The sequence below is a fragment of the Phragmites australis genome, chromosome 18 (assembly GCF_958298935.1).
Source record: "Phragmites australis chromosome 18, lpPhrAust1.1, whole genome shotgun sequence".
Lineage (NCBI taxonomy): Eukaryota > Viridiplantae > Streptophyta > Magnoliopsida > Poales > Poaceae > Phragmites > Phragmites australis.
Window position 1 is genome coordinate 14,979,070 of NC_084938.1, and position 24,701 is coordinate 15,003,770.

The window sequence follows — 24,701 nt, forward strand, 5'->3', positions numbered from 1 at the left end:
TGGGCCAAGATTTGAAGGGGTTTTGGTCCGGTTTGAAATTCTTTTACTTCTCTTTTTATTTCTTTTCTAATTTTATTTCTAATTCGAATCTAAACCGAATTCAAATGAGTTTTTGAAATATTTTTCACCTAAAAATTCCTGAGAGGGAGAAAAGGGGGCCTACTACAACTACAGAGCCAGCATGAATGCAACAAATCAAAATATAACCTAAGTTATTTATTTTTGACTTATGAAAATATCATTTTAACCCTAAGCTAATGGTGATGCTATCACTAATTTGTGGGCAAACTTTTAATAATTCACAAAACTGGAAATTAGGGTGTTACACGTAATGGGTTGATTCATCAATTACTTATACATGGATTGGACTGAATATAATCCACTTCCATTTAGAGCCCACTTGAACGTATATCTCTCATTACAGAGGTTTGTGTGAACTAATTTCAAGGTTAAAATTGGTCATTCAATTAGTTTGTCACCCACAATTGGTCGTCAGAAAGATAAGTTAAGAGGTATACTTTGCATAACTTTCGTGATTGTGGCCTGCTTGTGCCTCACAACATTATAAAGACATGGGAATTGCATGCTTAATGGACTATTGCCCAACCAAGTATCATTGCAGAATCGAGTCTGGCTCCCATCCTGTACTTGAGAACCCCATTTTAGGAATTCATTTTTTATCTTCATAAGGCCAGACCAGAAGTGTGAATCATCTTGTTTGCCCTGTCCTTGTATGAGTGCCTTGAAATCTAGATACTTTTTCATGAGCAGTTTTTCCCACACCCCATCCTCATTAATAAGCTTGAAAAGCTATTTGTTGAGTAGGCATATATTCTTGACCGAGAGGTTAGTAATTCCCAAACCACCTAGGTCCTTTGGTTAGCAAAGAATATCCCAACGAGCTAATCGGTATTTTTTTCTTTTGATTATCACCTTACCAAAAGAATCTAGATCATAGATAATCCAGTCTCTTTAGGACACTATGAGGTATTTCAAAAAAAAAGATATCATAAATGTGGGGAGACTGCTTAATATAGAATTTAGGAGGACTAATATGCCCCCAACTGACATCATCTTCCCTTTCCAACTACTCAATTTACGCTCAAATCTTTCCTCAACCTCCTTCCAGTCACTATTTTGTAACTTTCTATAATTCATTGAAATGCCAAGATATTTAAATGGGTGTGTACCAATATCACACCCAAATAAATATGCATATTGTTCTTCACATTCCTTTGTGTCTCCATAACAAAACAACTCACTTTTATGGAAGTTTATTTTCAACCTAAAGAGTTATTCGAAAACGCATGAGTAGTTTCATATTCTTTGCTTGTTCTATATTATGGTCCATAAATATGATAGTATCATCTACATATTGTAGAATTAACAGTCCATCATCTATCAGATGTGGAAGCACTTCTGTTATTTGGCGGTCACTTTTGGCTCTTGATATTAATATTGAAAGCATATCTGCTACAATATTAAAAAGAATAGGGGAAAGGGGATCTCCTTGTCTCAGACCTTTATTTGTTTGAAAGTAGGGCCAACTTCATCATTTATCTTGATTCCTACATGAACCCTTGAAACAAAACTTTGGATCCATCCACACCATTGTATCGAGAAACTCTTTATTCGTAAAGATTGTTGTAAGAAGGACCATTTAAGCTTATCATAGGCTTTCTCAAAGTCAATCTTCATGATGATGTCATTTGCTTTTTCTTGTGCAATTCATGGATGGTTTCATGTAAAATTATTACTCAATTATGTCTCGACCTAGCATAAAAGTGGTCTATGTGGGCCTTATTACTTTCTCTGCAATAGTACCAATTCTGTTAGTGCCAACTTTGGTAAATATCTTAAAGCTGACATTAAGCAGACAAATAAGACGGTACTCTTGAATTTTCAGCGCTTCCCTTTTTTGGGGATAATTGTTATGACACTAAAATTAAGGTTGCATATAGCCTGTCGCCCTTGATGGAAATCAGTGAACAAATCCACGAGTTCACCCTTGATCACTTCCCAGAAGACTTGATAAAATTTAGCTAGGAAGCCATCTGGGCAAGGAGCTTTATTATGCTCCATCTAGAAGATTGCTTGTTGCACCTCATCTTCGGTGAATGGTGCAGTGAGTATTGCATTTTCTTGCTCACCCACTTGAGGTATATCATTGGTAATTGATTCATCTAAAGCAAAATTATTAAGCTCTAGCTTACCAAATAAACCCTTGTAATATTTGGTGATATAATTTTTGAGTTCAAGTTCCCTGATATAGGAGTCATCTCATCCTCTAATTTGTATATCTATTGTTTCCAGTGCTTACCACTAGCTACAAGTTGGAAATACTTGGTATTATTGTCACCCTCAAGTAGCTCTTTCACTTTGGCACGTTGATACCATTTGAGCTATTCTTCTCTTAGTAGATGTGCGAGCCTCTCATTGAGATAATATTTGAAAGCCACCTCATTTGGTGATAAGGAAATTGTTTCTGCCTTCTTATCGAGCTCATCGATTTTATTAGCTAGATGTTTCTTTTCTTTCTTCAAGATCCCAGCAGTATGTTTGCCCAAACTCCTCAAGTATTGTCTGAGGGCTCTAATTTTATTTTGCCATATTTCAATGGCGTTGTTTCCCCCATGGTCTTGTTGCCAAATATTAGCAACCATCTTGCAAGCCCACCACATAGATGTTTGAGGGTTGAATCATGAAAAGTACTTCTTTCTGTCTCCATAATGGTAAGGAAATCTAGGTGATGTTCTTTTAAAGTATCCAAAATAAAGTTAGGTTTAGCCAAGTCTCCCAGATCTCTGCTATTCCAGAAGATTTCTTTCATGAGATAACTAATTATGAAGGGATGCTTGGCTTTTTGGTAGGGTGTTCAATTTTGCCATTCTTTTTTATAGAATTAAACGTTTTCTTCCTTAGCAATATGTTTAGATTGTAACATATTTGATATAAACCCTCATCATTGAGGACCTCAGTTAAATCACGACATATGTGAGTGAGATGTGCATCAAGGACATCCATACCATCCTCATCCTCAATATTATCAGAGCAAGGAGGAATCTTTGCATAATGGTTATTACCTTTTGAATTATTTTCTTTACCAACAACTATAAGGTGATCTACTTCTATATTTTTAATAGAAATAACAGAGTTTATAATATCACTATTATTTCTACCCATAGAAACACCTAAGTTTGTTATATTGGATCTAATATTGTAAAAAGGCATAGAAACAAAGGAGTTGCTAGACATACCATCATCTAAGTTCCTCTTTGCCACCAAGATTTTTGCCTTCTCCAACATATCTTCATCACCATGTGCTATTGTCCTCTTGCTACTCCTTCTGCCTGATCTATCACCCCTAGGAATGCTTGTAATATTATCCACCTCCGAGGTAATCACACTCTGCGCATTTGTCTTGTTCTTTAATACAGAAATCCTATAAATTCCCACCACAGTGTCAAGTGCAAGCAACGCCTCCACCATTGCCACATTAGTTATATTGGTTTGTGTACTATTTTTTTTGGAAAAAGCATGTAACACGTGTTAGGGAAGACCATGGAAATCGCTTGAGACCTGTGTTTTGTTCAGATGATCATTGACCTCATTTAGAATGGCATCATTAGAAATCCCCTACTGCCTTGGAGTAATCAAAAGCTCACAACAATCCATGGCCGAACCAGCAGCTGCTACTTTGACTAGCAACTCTAGAGCCAAGGCAAATGAGGCCTCATCTGCAACCATCAAGGAAGATGCAGCAACAAGCAGCTTCTTAGCCGCCTCTAGCCCAGTACCCTCAGTGAGAAGGAGAGGCGGCAGTATGTTATTCGTCTCTGTAGACTACATGTACTGGTCAAGGCCCTTGACAATCATACATGGCTGCATTGGCGAGTTGAACAAAGGTCCTACAGGAGTAGGCACACCATCCATCCCGCGGCCACCAATTTCTAGCAGCAACGCATGGGGCCAACAAGCAGCACCTAACGCTATCATCGGTGAGTGGGAATCAACAGCCATCAGTCCCACACCCTGCCACACACCTTCCTCAACATTAGCAGCACAGCCATCAGCAGCCTTGAAGTTACTGAACTCCCGCAGCTCCTCCAATGGACAACGACCTTCCACACGAGGCGATAGCGCGGCCACTCCCGCTCCAGGCCACCCTCCATCCCCAACTGCAGCGACGCAGCCAAGTGCGATGCTGCTGTCAAGGATTTCCCGCAGCATCGTGTGGGGCAATTGAATGACCGGCAATCACGTGCCATGCCGTCCAACCCCCTCACTAGGAGGTACATCATCGTGGAGCCCCTTCAGTACCAACATGGTCGATTGCACTACCAGCTGAGATTCTAGCAGCTCACTGCCCATATCATCTGTTGGCACCAAGGAGGCCACCTGCTCCTAGAACATACCATCTTGTATCACATGGTCATCGACAAGTTCTAAGTTACATGTATCATTTTTTGTGATCTCTGCATCTTCAACAATCACCTTATCAGCTATACCCATGAGAAGATCATATGTAACCTTGTCCAAAATAATGTTAGCCATGGAATGAATTTTCGCATTTAGAGCCGCATGTTTAGGAAGCTCTTCCTACATATTGTCATTACTCTTGGGCCTCTTGTTATCACGATCATCCCGCCCTTTCTCTTCATTTTCTTGTTGGGTATCTTCATCGTGGTCCTCTCCTTCATCAAGATCAACACCTGACTTATCAGTTTGCATTCCCTTATCAACTTCAAAGAAAATTTCATAAATCGCATCATCCACTGTAATATCATTAGCATCCAGGATCTTGTTGATGTCGGTTACTGCCACACAAATGCGAACCACCCTTGTTCTTTTAAGATAAATTATATACCTTCTGTGTCGCTCCAAGAATTGAGCACATAGCCCAGAGTGGTAAGAAAGACCGTATTTCATATGGAACTCCATATATATTGACCCAAACATGTTGTAGCTATTGATATGGTTTGATTTTCTTATTCCATTCCTCAATAATCATAACCCCTTCCTCATTATTAGTCCTGATCTCCTTGATTGCCACCATATGCTGCAACTTGACATGGCAAGGAAAAGGAACGATATATGCCCCGTTGCCATGCTCTTGAACCATCCACGGCCATTTGACAGGGATCAACCGTGCCATCTCGGTTTTAATTGGATCAACAAAGATATTTCCTTCCTTGATACAGATCAGAGCTGTCATAGCATCATTCTTGTGAGCTTTGGTTGTACCATCATGGGGGATTTGGAAGAAACCAAGAACATCATTGGCAAATCTGCAAAAGTCACTGTCGATTTGGGAGCACACAAGAGAGGGAATTGAGGGGTGAAGTCCTCCTCGCATATCTGACAGCATAGGATGATCTTTTTCTTACTCTTATTATTCTGATCCTTTTAGACTCCGAAGACCTAGCTCTTCTCCATATTCCTCTTGCAGCCATGATCTAAATCCTTGTGTACCTCAGTGTTCGCATTGTCATGGTTGTGGTCCTACCCTTGATTGACCATGTCGCTGAGGGCTTCGTTCTTCTTTGGCGGTGCTTGGGTTGGAGGTGGAGCATCACGACGACCAGCACCCCAGCCACGACCGCCACTGCCCTGGCGGTTCTCCCACCAACCCTCATTGCAACCACGCCCATATGGGAAGAAGTAACAAGGGGGTTTTGATCTGCCACCCCTATTACCTCGTCCTGTGCCACAGCCGCCATGGCCGTCGCGAGCTTTGCCTCCAACCAGACCACCATCGCCTTCACCAGAACCAGGCTGAAACTTTCCTCCGCCAGCTCCGCCTCTAGCCAAACCATCATGTCCATTGCCACCACACACCATGGTTCCGTCACAAAGAGCACGAAGGAAAGAGTGGCGATCACCAGACACAATACCCGACCAGTTAGGGTTAGGTTTGTGCTAGAGTTTTGATCATAATGCAGAAAGCCATGGGTAGCACCTAGCCCAATCGGATGGGAGTCCATCTGGCCCCGTGGTCCCACATGATGGCCCAATGACAACATCATTTTTTGAAATTTGAATCCGCCTAAATTGCGGATCCACCATCATTGACCTGCCACCAGAGTTGGTGTCGTGATGCGCTAGAGTTGGTGATAGAATCACATCTCCAAGAGTACGCGAGGAGAGATTCTCAGCTTTGGGAGAGGTCTCCATGGACATCTCGTTTGACCACAAGATGTCGATGGCGAGCGAGCTACCACCACCTGAATTGTTTGATTCGTCCACGATGAACCTGCACATGCAGCAGAAGCACATACCTTCGCTGGCCAGTTCGTTGCCGCCCTTGGTACCGACTGCTTGACTGGCATCAACTCCATCTCATCCTGCATACAAGAGAGATGAACCTGCGCATGTCAGTACCGATCTGCCTCAGCCTCCTTCCTCGCAGTCGTGATCTCAGCTGCCACCTGCACATTGTGCCACCGCGCACCTGAATTGTTGGTGCCCATGTAAAACTCCTCCCAACCATTCAACTCATCGGAATGGCCGGTCTAACCTATGTCAAGAAAACTTAACCTTATGGGTTTTTCTTATTTCATACCCTTTTTGGCATCCAGGAAGTATTGTTTTGGCTAGTGATGTGCATTATCTGTTTCTTTCTCAAGTATTTGAGTTTGTTCCAAGTATTTTTAATCTATTTCCAACTATATATTCTATTTTGTTCCCCAATATGTATGTTACTCACATTATGGAGTTTTTCCAATAATATTTTGTTCAGGCAATATATTAGTTTTTTTGTCTAACGAGTTATTTTCAATTATTTTTCAAACTTCCAAATAAAAGTATATATTTTAGGAAAGCAACAATTTATGATAGTAAATGGTATTTGAAATATTAATTTTCATATTTGAAACCATAAGGAACAAGGACGATGTGTCCCTCGCCATCGCATTATGCAGTCTTTTTAGCATGTTTGGTAAAGCTCCAGGTCCAATAATTCTTAGAGCTAGTCATTCTTAGCTCCAGAAGATAATGGAACTAGAGCTATGAGCAGATTAAGGGTGTTTGGTTTAGACATCTTGTTCTTATTTTGGACTAAAAATATATATTTAAGTCACTTTATTTTATCTTACAAATTCTAAATCATGCATGGATCTGGAAGTTATTCTCCCAAATAGGATCTTAGTCAGCCAAGAACAAACTAGAGTAACAACATATTCCTACTCCCTCAGTTGTTATATACCCAGACATATGCAGCAAACCTCCTCAGGTAGTAACTCTAAAAACAACATTATTATAGATGCCACATACAAGGTAACAAATGCTTGTATAGTAATGCATCTGTAAACTAAATCTACAGTTTTCGGTTGTTCCGAAATCAACACTTGTAAATAGAGAGAAAGACAATCAGCCAAGGCTCTAAAGAATAAAATAAATGGTTTTGATTATAAAAGAAAATTCTAAAACTTTGTAACCGTTGGATCTTGCTATGTGATTATGTCTCCAGTTCTTATCTCTAGCGACGGCTACCTCCACCAGCTCTCCGTAACCCCCCCCCCCCTATTCTCCACTCCCTCTTATAGGAAGGTTGGAGGAGGGCAGTGGAGGTTGTCAAGGGCAACAAGAGCTAGCATAACGGATCTTGCGGTAATACTAGCCGAAGACGAAAAAGGAGGACGGTGCAAGCCAGTTAGAAGTCATCGAAGAAGGGGCCAAATGGTGGATGTGGTTTTTAGAGTAGGGATGAGAGAATAAGTGGCAAAAATAATGGGGTGAGTTGCACACTAGTTCTAGGGCAGTGAGGTGGGAGACAACATACCGAGGAGGAGTAAAGTTTTGCTGTTATGGTGGCTATGGGAGGGGGGTTATGGTTTGATTGGGATAGGAGGTATAGTAGATGACGGAGTGAGGGATTGTTGGATCTAGATACAACGACAAAAGTATATATCTGAAACTTTTAATGTTTTCAAGTCTTTGAAGAGTAGAAGGACCCTAAATTAAATATTTCACCCGTTTCGCAATTTTTACTCATTTGTTCGGTGGTTGTTGTTTCACAATATCTATCTATTGACAAAAGATGCAGCTGTTACTATATTTATACTGTTGAACTTTCTTTTAAACGCCAAATGATCGTCACACTCACATGTTGGGTGAATACGATGTTTTCTTATCAGTTTTTCCACTTTGTTAGTCCATGCAACGATGCACTTCCATTTTGTTTCTGGCCTCCTTCCGCTCGGGCGTGATCCACTCGCTTTTCTCTCCACGCGCCAAAACCCCAGCCACCATCTCCCCTGCTCCTCCCGTTGCCACCAAAATCCCCAGGAAAAAACACTCACTTTGGAGCGACAATCCCCAAGAATCACACATCAGTAGCACTACTGCCTCTGACGCGCGTCGGGGAAGAGCGGGAAGGAGGGAGAGATGTCTGTGCAGTGCGCGGTCCGGGCGCTCGCCGCGCTCCCAGCGCCGGCCTCCCCGCACCGCCGGGCAACTCGCGTCTCCCTTTCCCTTCCGCTCCGCCGGCCGGGGCGCACCGTCGCGCCCGTCCGCGCCGCGGACTCATCCCCTCCCGCCGCGCAGCCAGCCGCCGCCGCCGGCAAGGCCGTCGTCCAGGACGACGAGTTCTCCCTCGCAAAGGTGAGCGGCCAGAGTATTTCTCGCTTCTTGGAAGATGGTGATAGCAAATGGCGGTTGTCATGCCGAGCAATCGTGTGCTGAATCGCTCGTACTTTGCAGGTGTCCTTTGGTGTGATTGGGCTCGGTCTTGGGATCTCGCTCCTGTCGTGAGTTCAGACTTCCTTTCAATCTTGATGTTCCAGTTTAAGAGATTCAGAATGCTCTGTCATGGATATTGCAATTGTGAGCTCTCGTGTTCTTGCATCTCAGCTATGGATTTGGGTCGTATTTCAACCTTCTCCCTGGCTCCGAGTGGTCCGCTCTGCTGCTGACCTACGGGTTTCCCCTCACAATCATCGGCATGGCCCTAAAGGTAAGAAATCTCCTCTATGTGTATGTACAATCTTCAGGAAGGATCATGTTACTTATAGCCTCTATAGGTGCCTCTAACAGTCATTCGTCTTCCCTAAATTATGCACCTCAATGTTTTGTACTTGAAATTAAGTCTTGAGATGCAGTTTGCACCGATGAATTTTCGATTGAGTGATAAATGCTTTAGTTGATGAAGGTTGAAGGCGCTTGGTTTTGTTGCTGCGATGTGTTCTGATTCTTGAATTTTCTATGTGCAGTATGCTGAACTGAAACCAGTGCCCTGCATAACCTACGCTGATGCTTTTGCTCTAAGAGAAAAGTGTGCCACCCCTATTCTCAAGCAAGTAATATTTACTTGCCCAACCAAATGTAACTAATAAGTATGATGTGATGAACTGTTTATATTCCATTATATTTCGTCTAGAGGTAAATTGGTCTATATGACCAATAGTTTGCTCATGGCGGAGCTCTTAATATGAGTGGAATTCGACATGAGGCTTTTATTAATAATAATTGAAATCTCTAGATATTGCAGATATGGGAAAGGAAAATGATGCTATTTCAACACCACTAGCTGTTTACTATCATTATGCATCTTAATATAATACAGCATGATGTCACACGTTTCAGTCTTGGAGATTGAAACGAAAATGCATAACACTAAGATTCTCAGTTAATTTCCAGCAAGCTGCATGGAGGATCTAACAAAGGCGAACAGATAATTCCTTGATCAAGCTTTCCTCTATTGAAGTGTTATCAATTATCACTTATTTAGTTACATCATGATGCTATAGACTGATATAGGTGATCCCTTACTAGATTTTGACATCACAATATCACATAAACGTACCTCCTAACAACCACGGTCCCGTATAGTTAATACAACCAGAGCTTGTTGATATTTTCTACTCTAATACAGGCACACTTTGGTAACTAAGACCATTGTTTAAATTAGAATGCATGCTTAATCATACCAAAAGAGGAATAATCACAATGGTTCAGCACATGCTTTTGAGCTAACGTTGATTTACCTTTTAGGCTCTTGCACTAGAGCCTGAACTTGGCCTTTTGGTTAAGGCATACATTTGCAAGGAAAAAAGTCGAACCTTGTGCTCTAAATTGACAATCTATTCCTATAGACAGGTCAAGCATAGAATCTAAAACAGCAAATTTCTGCAGTGCCATTTGTAAATCTTGTAGCATTTCTTATCTCTAGGTTAGGAGTGATGTTACGCGTTTTAGATATGGTGATGAGCAGCACCTGGAGGAAGCACTACAGCGAATCTTTCAATATGGTTTGGTAATTCTTCGTTCTCTCCATTTTCATGAAATAAACATTGTTTTATTTTATTCAAATCAATAATTTCGAGTTCAGGCAATGGTCGTCGATACGAGGTGTCTTCTTGTCTCTCTTTCATAGTAAGGACTTTGTTGCTTTATCTTATTTACAGATATGCCATATCTTTTTTTCTAACTAACAGGGTGGTGGCATTCCAAGACGTAGTGCACCTATATTACAAAAGATTCGAGAAGAAGTGAGTTCACCATCTGTTTGCTTTATTCTGTGAGGTAGTATTTTCAATATATTGCATATTGCGAATCACACATTTCATTTTGGAATTTGTATTTTGTACTCATTTCAAGAGTTGATTATTCAAATTCATAAAAGTTCAGGGATCTACCAATGACGTGGTCAAAGATGGCTTCAGACTATCCGCACAATTTGTGTGGTGCAAGTCAGGATTTGACACTGTTATCGTTATAGGATGTTACTGAAACAATTTGTGCAATTACTTCAAGCAAAGTTGAATGACTGAAAGTAACTGCCTATTAAAGATAAATTAACAAACTTTAGTGCCTTGGGATCATGCACTCTAAACAAACAACTGCTCCATAATGCAATGATCAGGCTGTCAACATAAAAGCCAATGTCAGTGTTCTTGAATTTGAGTATCATGAAAAAGAGGCATGAAATTCAGATAAGGAAACAGATACCATGGACGTATCCCCTTTAGGTGGAACTGAGATATTCTGTTTTCTTAAAAAATTATGAATTGAACCTTTTTTGTTTTTGAAACACACCATAAATGCCACAGTTTATTATCTTCTATCTGACAAATGGAAAAATGATCATTTGCTAAAATGTTGATGAGGTAACTGTGTTTCATTTGAAATATGTAGTTTTGTTGGTAGCTCAATTGCATGTTAATCAACTCTTCCTTTTTAATATCTGTTATTTATCAATGCTCCTTAAATATAATACTGATATGTTTTATTACTGTATTCATTAAATGGGTATTGCACAAGGGAAATTTATTCAGTCTTTCCTGTTGTCCCTTTGCCTTCTGGACATTCCAATGGATTATGTTTGTTGATTGGCATCTTCTGTTTGTTCAGTCCAATGATATAAGTAACACTTCAAATTATCTCCATGAGTTACCAAATGGCCAGCTCAATTTCCTTGGTGCAGTTCTTGATTACAGTATTCACAGTAATATTTTGAATGTAGGTAACTGAGGATGGGAAATACTGTTTAGTACTCGAATTTGAAGCCAAAGCATTGGAGCTATCTGATTTTGAGAAGAGACAGGTGGAATACCTCCTTTAGTTACCTGTACTGGTCTGAATCATGAAATAATACTAATCTTGTGTTATAAGTACAGACATACTAGAAGCAGTTTCAGTATTTAAAATAGACAAGTTTCTTGGATAAGCAACTGCTTCAAAACATTCAGCCCTTTGTAGCAGGGTTTTTGAAACCGAGTTGGGAGTTAATTCCTGAACCTTGACAATAGGCTACCCACCAGTTTAGCCAAAAATTAGAAGATATTGTATTACAAAACTTGCTGCACAAATAACACAACTGCTCAAGACACTGAACCTGCTGAGAACTATAGATATTGAGATTTGCCCTAAAAATAAAAAACCGCCCAAGATATAATGCATCTATATAGGAATGATGCTTACTATTACTTATTGGGATGTAGTATATTGGATAGCTGAGCTGTTAGAAAAAATACATTGTTTATTTTTACCCAAAATCCATAATAGAATTAGGTATGTAAGATTATCAGAGTATTGATGTCCTGCACATATTTTTCTGGTGCAGGCAAAATTCACTTCCTTTTTTGGTCCTGGGATTAAGGCAGAAATTGGTGAGTTGCGTTAATTTTTGTTTTGCTCCATAATACTATCAAGTTTGTATACTCTGTCTCACCCATTGTTGTAACATTATTTTAATGATGTAGGAAAAGGTGGCGGCGATGATCTATATGAAGTCCGCCTTATCTCGGAGACTACATAGGAAACAGACATTGAAGACATGTCCAGTTCCCTTTTTCACTAATACAAGAAAAAAATTGTCTTATTTTCGTTGCTCCACTAATTTTGCATATATGATGTTAATAGTGCTTAAGTTTTTACCCTTTTCTTTGTTTTGGCTTCTGAGCTTTGACGTCTACTGGTTGTTGACTGAGACCGGGCATTTTCATACGCTGCATGGACATGTGCACCGAAAAAGATGTTGTAGTATAGATGTAAATGGACTTGACTGGTAACTTTGTCCATATAGTAGAAATGGATTAGCTGTCTTTTATCTTTGGAACTGTCGAATAAGTTGAATATTCCTGGAGTTGGCGTATTAGTCTATGTAATCTTTGCAGTCCATCTATATGGCTATATATGTAACTTGTATTTTTTTTTCACTGTTTGTTGATATGGGCAATATAGCGCCATGCAGAAGCAAATAGCAGAGCATTTTGGATATATTCAGTCCAGATATTGTTACTTGACATTGGAAGTGGTAAAATTCTTAATTGGTGTGGCACAAAGCACAATTGTCTACCAGGATGTTCTTTAGCATGTGCAGTTTACTCTCTCCTGCGTCCACATGCAATGGAGTGAACATTTCGGTGAAGGACTGCACTGCTACATCAGTGGTGAATAGAGAATTCTGCAACAGATCTGAAGGCTACAGAAGACTCAAGTAATCTATTTCAAGATCTGAATCCAACCATCTCTGAGCACTGACAGTAGTAGATCCTTCTGTTAGCCTAGATTACTGACAAAATCAGATGAACAAATATTACCAGACGACAGTAAACTGAATGTTGCGGACCTGTATTTAAGAACTCATGATTCTGGGCCCAATTCCATCAGCAGAACATTCAGGTGAATCCACAATAGGTTTATAGGATGTCATGACCCTGATTTGCTAGCTCACTGGACAGCACAACAGTAAGTTAGGAGTACATCTATTGATGCAAGCTGACACTGCTGCTTCTGCAGACAAAACTGCACATGTGAAAGGGGAGCTACTTTCTGAAGGTACAAATCAATGGGTCATGTGGTCAGTGGATGCAGTTGTGCAACTTCCACGCAGGTGAGAGTAGGTGACTCAAGCAGTCACATGCATCCATGATGAGCACCTGTTTTCCTGATGTATGCCTAGAAAGGGAGATTTAGATTGAGATCATTGCTCCATCATGGTCAAATGAGGAATCTTGTGACTAGCCACCTCTTCTCTTGTCCTTGCAGAATTATTAGCAGCTTCACGATCTCATCACTGAGGGAGCTTGCTTTGATCCATAAGGGATTTGCAATGCTGATGTGCCCTACGAGATCCATGTCAAAGATTTCCATGAACAGATGATTCAAAATTGAGACAAAACCAAATAATTAACGGAAATATTCTACTAATATAAGGAAAAAATTTTGGGGAAAAAAACATGCGTCACCAAACAATGTCAATGTAAAGCAGCAAAATTTAATAACATAGTAATTTTTGGAAACCCCTATTTTGACATGATGGAGCATTTGAGTGAGTAGGATGAGTATTGGGCTCAGGGCTGCGACTAGGAAGATGCATGTTCTTGCTCTTCGCCGTCACGAGCATCGGACTGCGCACACGGCATGGCATGGCGCGGCACGCACCCAGATCTTCCTTCTCCTCCTCCTCCGGCCGCGCGCGCACGCCGGCTTGGTTGGCGGTGAGACAGCCTCGCTGGTGCGCATGCATGCACCCATGGGCATGTGGTACAATTGCCATGCTGTTCGTTCAGAGCTCTTATGTGGAACCATGACGCCTCTACATGCGACCCTAGCTAAACTATTCCTCTCAACTGTCTCATTAGCCTTTACAACTACACCTGTAGTTGTCTCTCATGCACTTTTGATCTCACTCGCTTTCGGCCTAGGAGAGCTAAAACTCGTTTTGCTTTTGACAAAGCAGGCCACACTGTAACCAACCTTTACATTGTCTCATCAACAGCTAGGAATGGACTATTCCTAATCATACAAGGTGCCTGGTTTTTTTTCTAATAATTTTTTTAAAAAGAATTTTTTTTCTAATAATTGATATGGTACTTGGTGGTCAAGGCACACATATGACATTCACATGAGAGAAGATGCTTGAGAGAAGCTATAAAAACTGTCCACACACAATATTCCACTCTCCCTTAATTCTCTTCGTTTCACAGATCAATTACACACCATGAAGACTGCTACTGCCAAGACACTTGTGGCCACACTTCCTGCTCTGCTCATCTTCCTCTTCTTCCTCCTCCTCTGCGCCTCTTCATCGTCACCTCAGGCGCCATCCTCTGTTATGAGGATCAGTAGAAGGCTTCTGTCGTCGCAATGCCGTGACGCGAGCTCTTGCTCGACACGTCTGAGCGGGCTCGACCGGGTCTACAAGGCTCCGAAGGCGGTGTTTGAGAGCTTGAAAAGGATGCCCAAGAGCAGTTCAAATCCATCACATAATTAGGCCTCTCCTTGTATAGTAGTAGTGCTTGAGTTACTTTGGTTTTCAGTGTTCTTCTCACTTCGGCTTCCTTTGTTCTTTTGTAGTGGATCACTTCAGGTGGTCCAATTTTTAGTTCAAGATAGGTTTCTGGGTATGGAGTTTGTCTTTCGATGGCAAGCTAGCCGCCTCAATTGCAGCTAGCCATGTATGTACATTTTTAACCTAAATTAAAATGTAGATCTCAGTGTAGTATGCTTTTTTATAGTAGAAGAGAAGAGATTAGCAGTATTGTAGATTTGTAGTGAATTCTTCTTTTGCTTGGAGGAGATCTTAGAAAGCTTTGTACATTCCATTAGCTCTCAATGGTTCATGTATTTCTGTGTTGCAACATGAACCAGTTTTGGAGACTGTTTGCAACACTTCATTTACTCATTCCTGACATGGTGAAGTTCATCAATGCGAAGCCCAGCATAACGAATTCGACTATCATTGGCCACTACAGCAAGTTTCCAGGCCCGCAAGGCTCATAAAAGGAAGAGATTTGATTGGGATTTAGTTCAAGGTGAAACTGAATTCAATACCAAAAGGTTGTATCTTGAATGCTACCACAGAAAGGTTTCATTTACCGATTTGAAAACAAAATTACAGAGACTGACATTCCCATTTACCAGCAGGAATCGAAAATCGTAGTATTATATCACTCGATATTACAAATCATAGAAAATTGGCAAAACACGTTGAAACAAAATGAAGGAAAATAGCTGTTTTGTGATTACCAAAAACATGGAGGGGTTTCCCCAAAGTATAGCCAATGATATTCTGTAGAAATCAGGGAAATCTTTTAGGGTTTAATTCATATGAAAAGATGCACGCGCTACATTTTATCAAATCAGACGCTTTCAAAATAATAAACAGGAACAGAGAACCTAATGGACTTCATACATTACAAAGGGTCATTACGTGATTACTGAAAAGCCCAAGGGCCCTTCCGGAAAATCAGAGTTATGAACAACGAATCTGTTACTCGCAGATCTGAACAGAAGCAACAAATCACGTGATGTAGATTCTTAAAATGATGACATACTGGATCCCAAAAGGCAGTAACATTGTTTTTAATTGCAGAAATATTGAATATCAGCGCAAGATTATATTTCATTAGCACATACCATCATACCAACCATAGGGGAAACTTTGAGCATAAATTCGAACACCACAGCAGTCCAAAACCAAACTATTCACATCGTCACTGAAAACATAAGCATTCACTCTGTCAATTTACAGCCAACAGCAACAGCTAACTATGTCATGATATTGAGACCAGCTGTCTGGTTACAAGAAACTGTGAATCGTCAATGATCATAGGAAGGTCATAATCTCGTAGACATAACTCCACACACTGTTTAAATCTGGTCGTGTAAAAGATGCAACCATGAAACCTGTCATGCTTCCAGAATGCAAACTCCTGAAGACAGGAAGAATTAGCGCCTTGGAGATACTTGCAGTAACATGCTTCATTGTCTCCTGCCAGACTCCATTGAGTCCAAAATAGGGCTGGTGTCTCTCAGGGCAATGCCACCATGGCCTTCTTCAGCTTCAAACTCTGTTGGTCTCGTGCTGAATGAATTTGCATTACCATTGTTGTGCGTCTCAGTTAGCTGTTGGAAGTATGCATGAGGCCATATAGCTACAAATGCATAGGAACAGAAACACTTGGTCAAGTCTATAGATCACAGTCCAACAAACATCAATATAGGAAAAAAGAAAGAGGGGAAAGGTACCATCATTATCAAAGGGATAAGGGAAAAACTGCAGGTAACAAAATGAAGCAACTATAAGACCTGAAAAGAGGAGAGAAGGTTGAGGCGACAATCCATGTGTACTTACTGAATCTGAAGGCATTCTCAATGTTTAATAAAAACAGCATAAAAGTAGCAAACCTAAGATGCCGCCTGCAAATACATCTTGCCAGTAATCATCAACTCGAGAAACTGCCACAAGTGATGCAACAAGTAGAGGCAGAAATACTAAACACAGTTTCGCAATATGTCCTTTGCGATCAAAAGCTTTAAGTTTGCCAGCCAAGTACCACGCAAGAAAACCTAGACCAGCGGAAGACCCTGCAGAACAGTTTCCCAGTCCCCTTTTCCTATGCCGGCTATACATATACACGGCGCCAACCGTGATTAAAGAATCAATCAAGAAAGATAAATTAATCTAGTTCTCAGTCCTCTTCTCCTATGCCTCTTCTAATGTTCTAAGTCTTCCCAATCTATAGTTCAATCCCTCCCCTAGTAGCCGATGCCGTCCAGCTATTCTCCCGGCAAGTGTTTTACGTAACAAAATAGGATTAAATTCTCGTGAGCTTTAACATCTGCGATTATACAGTGTTAAGAGAGCAATAAAATTTATTTCCATAAAGCTTGTAATATCTCGAAGACGGAAACTCTTCAAACATTTACAATGAAACTGAAAAGAACGGAAGTTACAGGTAGGTAACAATCAGAAAATCAGTTCAACAACAACATTTAGATTTCAAAGAAAAATCATAGATGTTGCCAAACCAATATGAATTCCAATATAGCAGTCATAAAATGCGCAAGACCAGAAGAAAAGACCCAATGTTCTTCAGAAATCAAGTTGCAATGTCCATGTGTCCATTTTCAGTTTAGTAGAGATAAAGGACTATGTTCAACTCCAGGTAGTGGCAATAGCAACCCCTCTTCCATCCTTGGTTCAAGCCATGTTGCATTCTATAATTTAGTTCCAACTATTTTCACCCATCAGCAGAATATGCTGCATAGTATGTACTAGATGCAACTTAAAGGGTTAATGGTAGATCCATGAAACATACTATCTCTTGCAACTCAAAAGGAAGTAATCCATTTTACATGTTTAAGACAAGAAACAACGTGATAGAAGCTTCAGGATTATAATAATTACAACAGATATTAGATCGATGAATTGCAAAGGTTCCAAGTACCGGGAAGTTTACCAAGACCTACAAACACCGAAGTATTTGGAAGAAACAGCGATCCAAGATAATCACTCGTTTTGGACTAAACCCAACAGCAACTAAACTGAAGCATAGCATACGTAAATCTCTATGGTTGCTATGAAGTATGAAAAAGTTTATGGAGTCGAGTCCAGATCACTTGACAAGGAAAAGGTCCTACATAGAACAAGTCCAACTCCCATGCTGCAGAAGCACAGAGCTGCTGATTCCGCCAATGTAATTCTAAACAGTTTGTGGAAAGATACTACCGTGTAGAAGCAGGTAGTTTGTAAACATTTTAGCCATCAACTACAACTAATAGGAGGTAATACCACATCTTTTTTTCCCAGCTACATTGGAATCTAACTCCTACTGCAAAGGCATGCTCCTAAGTACAAGAGGATTAGAAAAGAGCCAAGATTCTCTGAGTAAAGGGTCCTTACGAACACCTTGTTCAGATCAAAGAGCCAAGATCCCCGACAGGATGCTTGTTCAGATCAAAGAGCCAAGATCCCTGACAGGATGCTTGTTCAGATCAATTCCCGAACACCTTGGCCGCACTGCAAGAACCCCCAAAAAGAGGGCATTTAATCAGAGGAAGAAAAGCAGCCGCGACGAATGCTACTGGAGAAGGGGTAACGCTGGAACGCACTTGCCCTCCGAATCGGGGTATCTTCCGCCGCGGTGAGCAGCTGAGGTAGGGAGGTTAGTGATCTACTGATCTACAATGGACTCTGCCGGAAGATATGACGAAGTACACAGTTACTTACCCCCGAAATCAGGATGTCTGCATTTCAAACGAAAAAAAAAGGATAGCTGCAGAAGAATCTTCCAAAGAAAACTTTTTTTATTAGAATGGCAAAGAAAAATAATGGAAAGAGAGAGCGCGCGTTCTTGGGAGGACCTGCAGCGGAACGGAGTGCTGAAAGATATTATTTATTAATTTTATTAGTATATTTATAATAGAAAATAGTGGTCAAATGTACAGATTGAAGACCGTATGATGTCCATAATATCATGTATTTTTTACTGGAGGGAGTATAAGTTAAGATAATATATTGTTTTTTCTCGAATACGTATGAGAGCTACATATCATTATATTAAGAGAGGAATAAATTAAATACACAATGTAAAAACGCATCACTCACACACACATCATCAAACCAGCTAAAGATTACATGCATGCCACAGACTTTTAATACAACCCCAAGAGCTTCTAGCTAACCGAGCTCAAGTCTCAGCTAGCTGTGACAAACCCACCACCCCCTGTATTACACCAAAGCTAAGCCTCCTCACTAGCCTGTCGCAGGACCATTTGGATGCTAGGCATAACACTGTTAAACACACAATCATTACGATGCTTTTATATCAGCCAGGCTCCAAATATCACCAAGGAATTGAAACCCTATCTCGTTAGTTTAACGATCATGCTGCTAGCCCTCAACCACCACTCGTTGAGGACTTCCTCATCATCTTGTGGCGATAAATCAGGCATGTCAAAACGCCTAAAGAGGATGAACCAAACTTGCCTTGCAAACACACATGTCGTCAAGATGTGTTGAATTGATTCATCCACCTGATCGCATAGAGGACATTATGCAGGATGCGGCAATCCCCTTTGGGACAAGCGGTTTGCGGTCCAACAGCGATTGTGAACTGCTAACCATAGAAAAAATTGATACTTTATTGGTGCCTAGGTTTTCCATATATGCTTCCAAGGTTTCAAACCGAATAGCACCCAGAAAGTAGGTTTGATACGTTGACTAGGCCGAGTGCTGACCTGACTCCGAAAAACGCCAACGATGTTCATCTTGCACCTCTGACTGGAGAGTGAGTTCTGCCATGATGTCCTAGACTTGTAGATATTCCATGAGAGCAAGAAGAGAGGGAACTCCACGTAGATCATGAATCCAGCGATGATCAAACAACGTCTCCCGGATAGTATGTTTATTGGTGATCCACTTTGGGACGAGGTCAGACAAGTGAGGAGCAAGATTACAAAGTGCATGCCCCTGTATCCATTTGTCATGCCAGAACAAGGTGGTGGCGTCATTGCCCACCAAAGAGACCATAGCAACAGCAAAGAGAGCATTTATTGAGGGATACTGAAAGTGCATTTAGGTTCCTTAAGTGGGTTTTGTCTTATTGATGACAAAACGATTAAGGGACTAATATGTTTATTGAAGCTATGAACAGGTTTTAGTCTCATTTGTGAAGATACATGACGTTGATGTCCCTCGAAAAGAAAAGAGAAGCAGTTTGTAGTACTTAATAGGATTTAATTTATTTTATCTTTGAAATTGAGTCTAGAGAAGCCGTACTATCAAGAGGGATGCAATTGTTAGTTTTGATGGTGTCTCAATGCTCAAAGTAACCTATTAGAACCAATAGTTGAGAGACATATTCACCCACGGACACCAAAAAAAATAGGCAAAATGTCCTGAGTCCAGAGTCTCCGGTGTTCATCGGATACTCCGGTACTCAGTGTTTTAGGCCAGAGTCTCTGAGTGAGACTCCGCCAGAGAGTCTCGGTTCTGAATTATTTTTAATTGTCCGGAGTCTCTGGTGTTCACCGGATACTCCAGTAATTGGTGAATTCTGGCCGGAGTCTCCAAAAAAGTCTCCGACAGAGAGCCTTGGTTAAGCCTTTATTTTAAAAAGATCGGAGTCTCAGGTGTTCACCGGATACTCCGGGTAGATGAAGTTTTTGGCCGGAGTCTCCGAGAGAGACTCTGCTAGAGAGTCTCGATTAGCATTTAATTTAAATGACCGGAGTCTCCGGTGTTCACCGGATACTTCGGTACCTAGAGAGGCCGGAGAGTCCGACAAGTCTCCAGACTGTTTCTTTGAGGTGACTAAGTTCCACCCAGAGACTCCGGTGTTCACCGAATACTCCGGGTAGTTCAACAGAACCGTAACAGCTAGTTCTGACACTATTCTGAGCCCGTTTTGGATTTCTGGCCGGAGACTCCAGTGTTCAACGGATACTCCGGGGTAGGTGAGTCATAACAATAACAGCTAGTTTTTGAGGGTCAGCTATATATACCCCCACACCCCCTAGCATTTATTACTTGCTGTTGCTGCTGAGCGCCACATTGAAAAAGCTTCCTAAGAGCATTCAAGATCCTTCTAAACATATCTAGTGTTTAGTTTTGCACCAAATTTGAGAGATTATGTTTGGAAGAGAAATTGAGTTGTTGAGCATTGAGTTCGTCATCAAGCACACATTTGTGATCTTTTCTCTTGGAGCCTCGTGCGTAGAGCACCCAACAATTGTGGAGTGCCACGGGAAGTTTGTAACCATCATCGAATTGAGTAAGAAAACCTAGCTTGATCTTTGTGGTCGCTAGGAGAGGATAGAATTGGAAAAGACCCGGCTCTTTGTGAGCTCCTCAACGGAGACGTAGGCACTTCTTTGTGAGGTGGCTGAACTCTGGGATATATTCTTGTCTCCTCATTTGTGCAAGTTTTACTAATTGTTGTAGTTTTGGGATTTTTCCCAAATTCTAGTATTTGTGAGTATCTTACTGCTAGCTATTGTTATTTAAGCATTTTACTCATAGTAGAACTAGTGGTATCTTTTAGACTCTAGTAAACTTGCTTAGATTCATTTGTTTTCGAAATCCTGTATAACCCGGATATTCCAGACTAGACCGGATACTCTGGACAGACCGGAGTATCCGACCTTCACCGGAGTATCCGGCCTCTGAATAATCCACTACTGAGTTTTAATTTTCAGAAACGCCTATTCACCCCCTTCTATGTGCCTTTAAGTACATTCAGATGCATCGGCAAGTCAAATTCTGCCATGGTTTGTTCAGGTGTGTTTTCTAAAACCACAACCAACGCATACGCAATGCCCACCCGAGGGTTGGGCGATCATGAATTCCAAGTCCCCCTAGCTCCCTTGGTCAGCACACCTTGGACCAAGTGATCATGCAATGCCCGATGTATTTTATCAATTGCCTTGATTGCCCTCTCGGAAGGTCTAAAGCGATGGCATGGTAGATTGACATTGAAGTCAAAACCACCTGAACCAAGATCTTGCGACCAGATCGAGCTAAGAGTCCAGTTTTCCAGCCCGGTACTTGATCCGCAATTTTGTCAATTAGAGGTTGTACATGTGCCTTGGTTGGCTTCATAATAGAAAGTGGGAGGCCAAGATATTTGCATGGAAATTCTTGGAGTTCACAAGGAAGTGTATCCTGGACCAATGCTAGCTCATTCTTGGTGCAATGTATGGGTGTGACACTACTTTTTTGGATATTTGTCTTCAACCCCGAGGCAACCCCAAACAAGTGCAGGATGTATCGGATCATGGCCAAGTCTTCGATAGATGGACATAGGAAGAGAACCACATCATCTGCATAGAGGGACACACTATGTTGAATATTACGAGTAGCCAATGGTTGTAGCAGCCCCTCCATACTAGCCTTGTGAATGAGAGCATTTAACACGTCCATCACAAGGATAAATAACATAGGGGAGAGGGGGTCGCCTGTCGCAGACCTCGCCGGTCTTGGAGTTCTTCGTCGGGGACCCCGTTGAGCAGAACTTTAGTAAAAGATGTTTCCAACAGCCCACATAGCATATCACGCAATACCTGGCCAAATCCAAGGGCTCAGAGAACTTCCAAGAGAAATGGCCAAGACACTGAGTCGAAGTCTTTAGATATATCGAGCTTCAAAAGGATGCAGGATTGCTTTTATCGGTGGAAGAAGCATGATATCTATTGGACCAACAGGAAATTATCCTGAATACAATGGCCTTTCACAAATGCACTCTGGTTTAGGGACACCATATGCTGCAGCTTGCCCACGAGGCGATTTTCCATCAATTTTGCTACTAATTTTGCAAAACTATGGATAAGACTAATTGGCCTATAGTCCTTCACTTGTATCACCTCATCTTTTTTTGGGATCAATGTTAAGAAAGTCGTATTGAACAGCCACAAATTTCTAACATTTCACCGCTGCCATAATATCATTTTTTATGGTAGACCAACACATCTTATAAAATCTGCTGGTGTAACTGTCGGGGTCGGGGGCCTTGTCAGCCAGTAGTTCTTTGATCGTGGCCCAGACTTCTTCCTTTGTGAATTGTGCATCAAGGGCTTCAAGATCATGGGACTGCAGTTGCAACTCATCAAGATTAAGTGAGAAATCTCGTTGTTTCGAAGTACCAAACAGCTCTGTGTAGAAATCATAGATGGCCTATGCTTTTTCATTATGGCTAGTAAGGACACGGTCGCCATTCTTCAGCTTAGGAATAAAATCTTTTCTCTTGCAGTGTTTGTTATGGAGATAAAAAAATGATGTGTTAGCATCACCCTCTTTGAGCCATCCTAACCAGGACCGAAGTCGTGCTATTGTACGCTCAAGAGAAGCCATCACAAGGCAATGTTTTTTTCAGACAGCAGCGCAACCATGTCTCATCTTCTGACAGTTGACTAGAGTCTTGCACAATTTCAAGCTGATGTACAATCTCCTTGGCCAAAAGAAGTTGAGATAGGATATGTCCAACCTTTTTCTGGCTCCATCCTTGCAGGGCCCTGGTAAGGGCTTTGAACTTAAAAGAGAGTGTCTCAATTGGGCAGCGACGGGGTGACGTCACATCATTCCAAGCTCAAAGGACCTCGTCCATGAATCCATCAAGCTTGGGCCAAAAGGCCTCAAAATGGAACCTCGGCTTCCCAGCAATAACATCCTGGAGACCAAGGAGCAAAGGACAATGATCTAATGCTTCAGTAGCGGCACTTTGGAGCAAGCAATTCGGAAACATCAATTCCGAATTGCAGTGTTTACTATGAAATTCTCACTAAGTTCGTCTACTAATCAGACTAATTCCTCAAGTACAGTTAAACCACCTTTAGTCTATGTTTGGTTCCTGGAATTGGAGAACCAATTTCATTTCCTGATGAATTTGAATTGGTTTGTAATTTCAATTATATTGTTTGGTTGCAAGCTGAATTCGCCTGATGGAAACCAAATGCAATTCAATTCATGACCTATTTGGATTTGCTGTTTTCAAAACTGACTACGTGTGATCTCTTGTAAACTATTTGGATCAGCACCAAGTAATAGATAGCAACAATAGCCAATCCATGATTAGCACCAAGTAATAGAGCAAGAACAATAACCAATCAATGGTCAACACCAAGTAATAGAGTAGCAACAATAGTCAATCCATGACATGTATACAAAATCACAACACACAAACATTAATATGTCCAAATACATGACGAGAGGTCCACACATATGAAAGCACAAAACGAATACATTAAAAAGTCCAACTACATGACGACCCGTCCAAACATAACATACTCGAGACACGCGAGGTTTTGTGAAATTACTCGAAAGAAAGAGAGAAAGGGGAGAGCTGTCTTAAGTCCTCGTACTACGATCAGGATGGACGCCTCGGCTCCCCTCTCCCACCCAGGCACTCCGCCTCCCCAAGCCTCCTCCAAAACCACGCCGGCATCCACCGTGGATCCGGCAACCACCACTCCCGTCTTAGCCTCCTCCCACAAGTCGTTTCCCTCGCTCTCCCCGCTAGTGCAGCACCCTCCCTCAACGGGCCATCCTAAGGCTTTGCGGTGGCTGGAGTCGAGCTCGCCGTTGGCGCGACGCTCTTCCTCCCCGCAATCGCTCTCCTTCAGGGACACCGTGAAAAGGAAAGCGTCGGCAGAAACCTACCCTCCTCCTCCCCTACGCTCCTCCCCTGCCCCCTGGTTGGCGCCTGCCGAGTGCTCCGCTGCGGTCACAGCCTACTCCACGTTCTCCCGATCCTCCCCTAAGGACAACGACTTGGACACGAGCGGCTGGCGGTTGGTGATCTGCAAGCACTCCAGGCGGAAGCTCCACTGTCCCTCGCTCCGGCAGCGTAGGCCCGTCCCTGCTGACCTCCGTGGAAGGTGTTTTAACTGTCTAGCGACGGACCATCGCGTGTCGGCTTGTCGGTTTAGCGTCCGGTGTTTCCGCTGCCATTCCTTGGGACATAGGGTGGCCGAGTGCC

General features: G+C 41.7%; 1 protein-coding gene and 1 long non-coding RNA gene across 4 annotated transcripts; one reads left to right on the forward strand and one right to left on the reverse strand.

Moving 5' to 3' along the window:
* The first annotated feature begins 8,214 nt into the window (after positions 1 to 8,214).
* Positions 8,215 to 12,656, forward strand: LOC133898984 (uncharacterized). Of its 3 annotated transcripts, XM_062339832.1 has the most exons (9): positions 8,217 to 8,601; positions 8,701 to 8,747; positions 8,851 to 8,953; positions 9,210 to 9,296; positions 10,169 to 10,252; positions 10,434 to 10,487; positions 11,462 to 11,542; positions 12,062 to 12,107; positions 12,201 to 12,656. In XM_062339832.1, exons 1-9 carry the CDS (start codon positions 8,386 to 8,388, stop codon positions 12,254 to 12,256), a joined length of 774 nt encoding a protein of 257 aa, XP_062195816.1. In that variant the 5' UTR covers positions 8,217 to 8,385; the 3' UTR covers positions 12,257 to 12,656. The 3 variants fall into 3 exon arrangements, with proteins under 3 accessions (XP_062195817.1, XP_062195818.1, XP_062195816.1); XM_062339833.1 differs by lacking the exon at positions 10,169 to 10,252 and having other exon boundaries at positions 8,215 to 8,601; XM_062339834.1 differs by lacking the exon at positions 9,210 to 9,296 and having other exon boundaries at positions 8,215 to 8,601.
* A 3,215-nt stretch (positions 12,657 to 15,871) lies between these two features.
* On the reverse strand, positions 15,872 to 18,601 carry LOC133899783 (uncharacterized). The gene is made up of 4 exons (XR_009906414.1): positions 18,340 to 18,601; positions 16,633 to 18,247; positions 16,474 to 16,533; positions 15,872 to 16,379 (listed from the first exon to the last, which is right to left on the reverse strand). It is a non-coding gene; the product is annotated as an uncharacterized LOC133899783 (long non-coding RNA).
* Positions 18,602 to 24,701: the final 6,100 nt, after the last annotated feature.

Excerpts from the sequence above, each read along its gene's own strand:
- LOC133898984 (XM_062339832.1), top strand. The coding sequence starts at position 8,386 with ATGTCTGTGCAGTGCGCGGTCCGGGCGCTCGCCGCGCTCCCAGCGCCG. Across the intron at positions 11,543-12,061 it reads CTGATTTTGAGAAGAGACAG|GCAAAATTCACTTCCTTTTT; the intron begins GTGGAATACCTC and ends TTTCTGGTGCAG. Across the intron at positions 12,108-12,200 it reads TGGGATTAAGGCAGAAATTG|GAAAAGGTGGCGGCGATGAT; the intron begins GTGAGTTGCGTT and ends TTAATGATGTAG.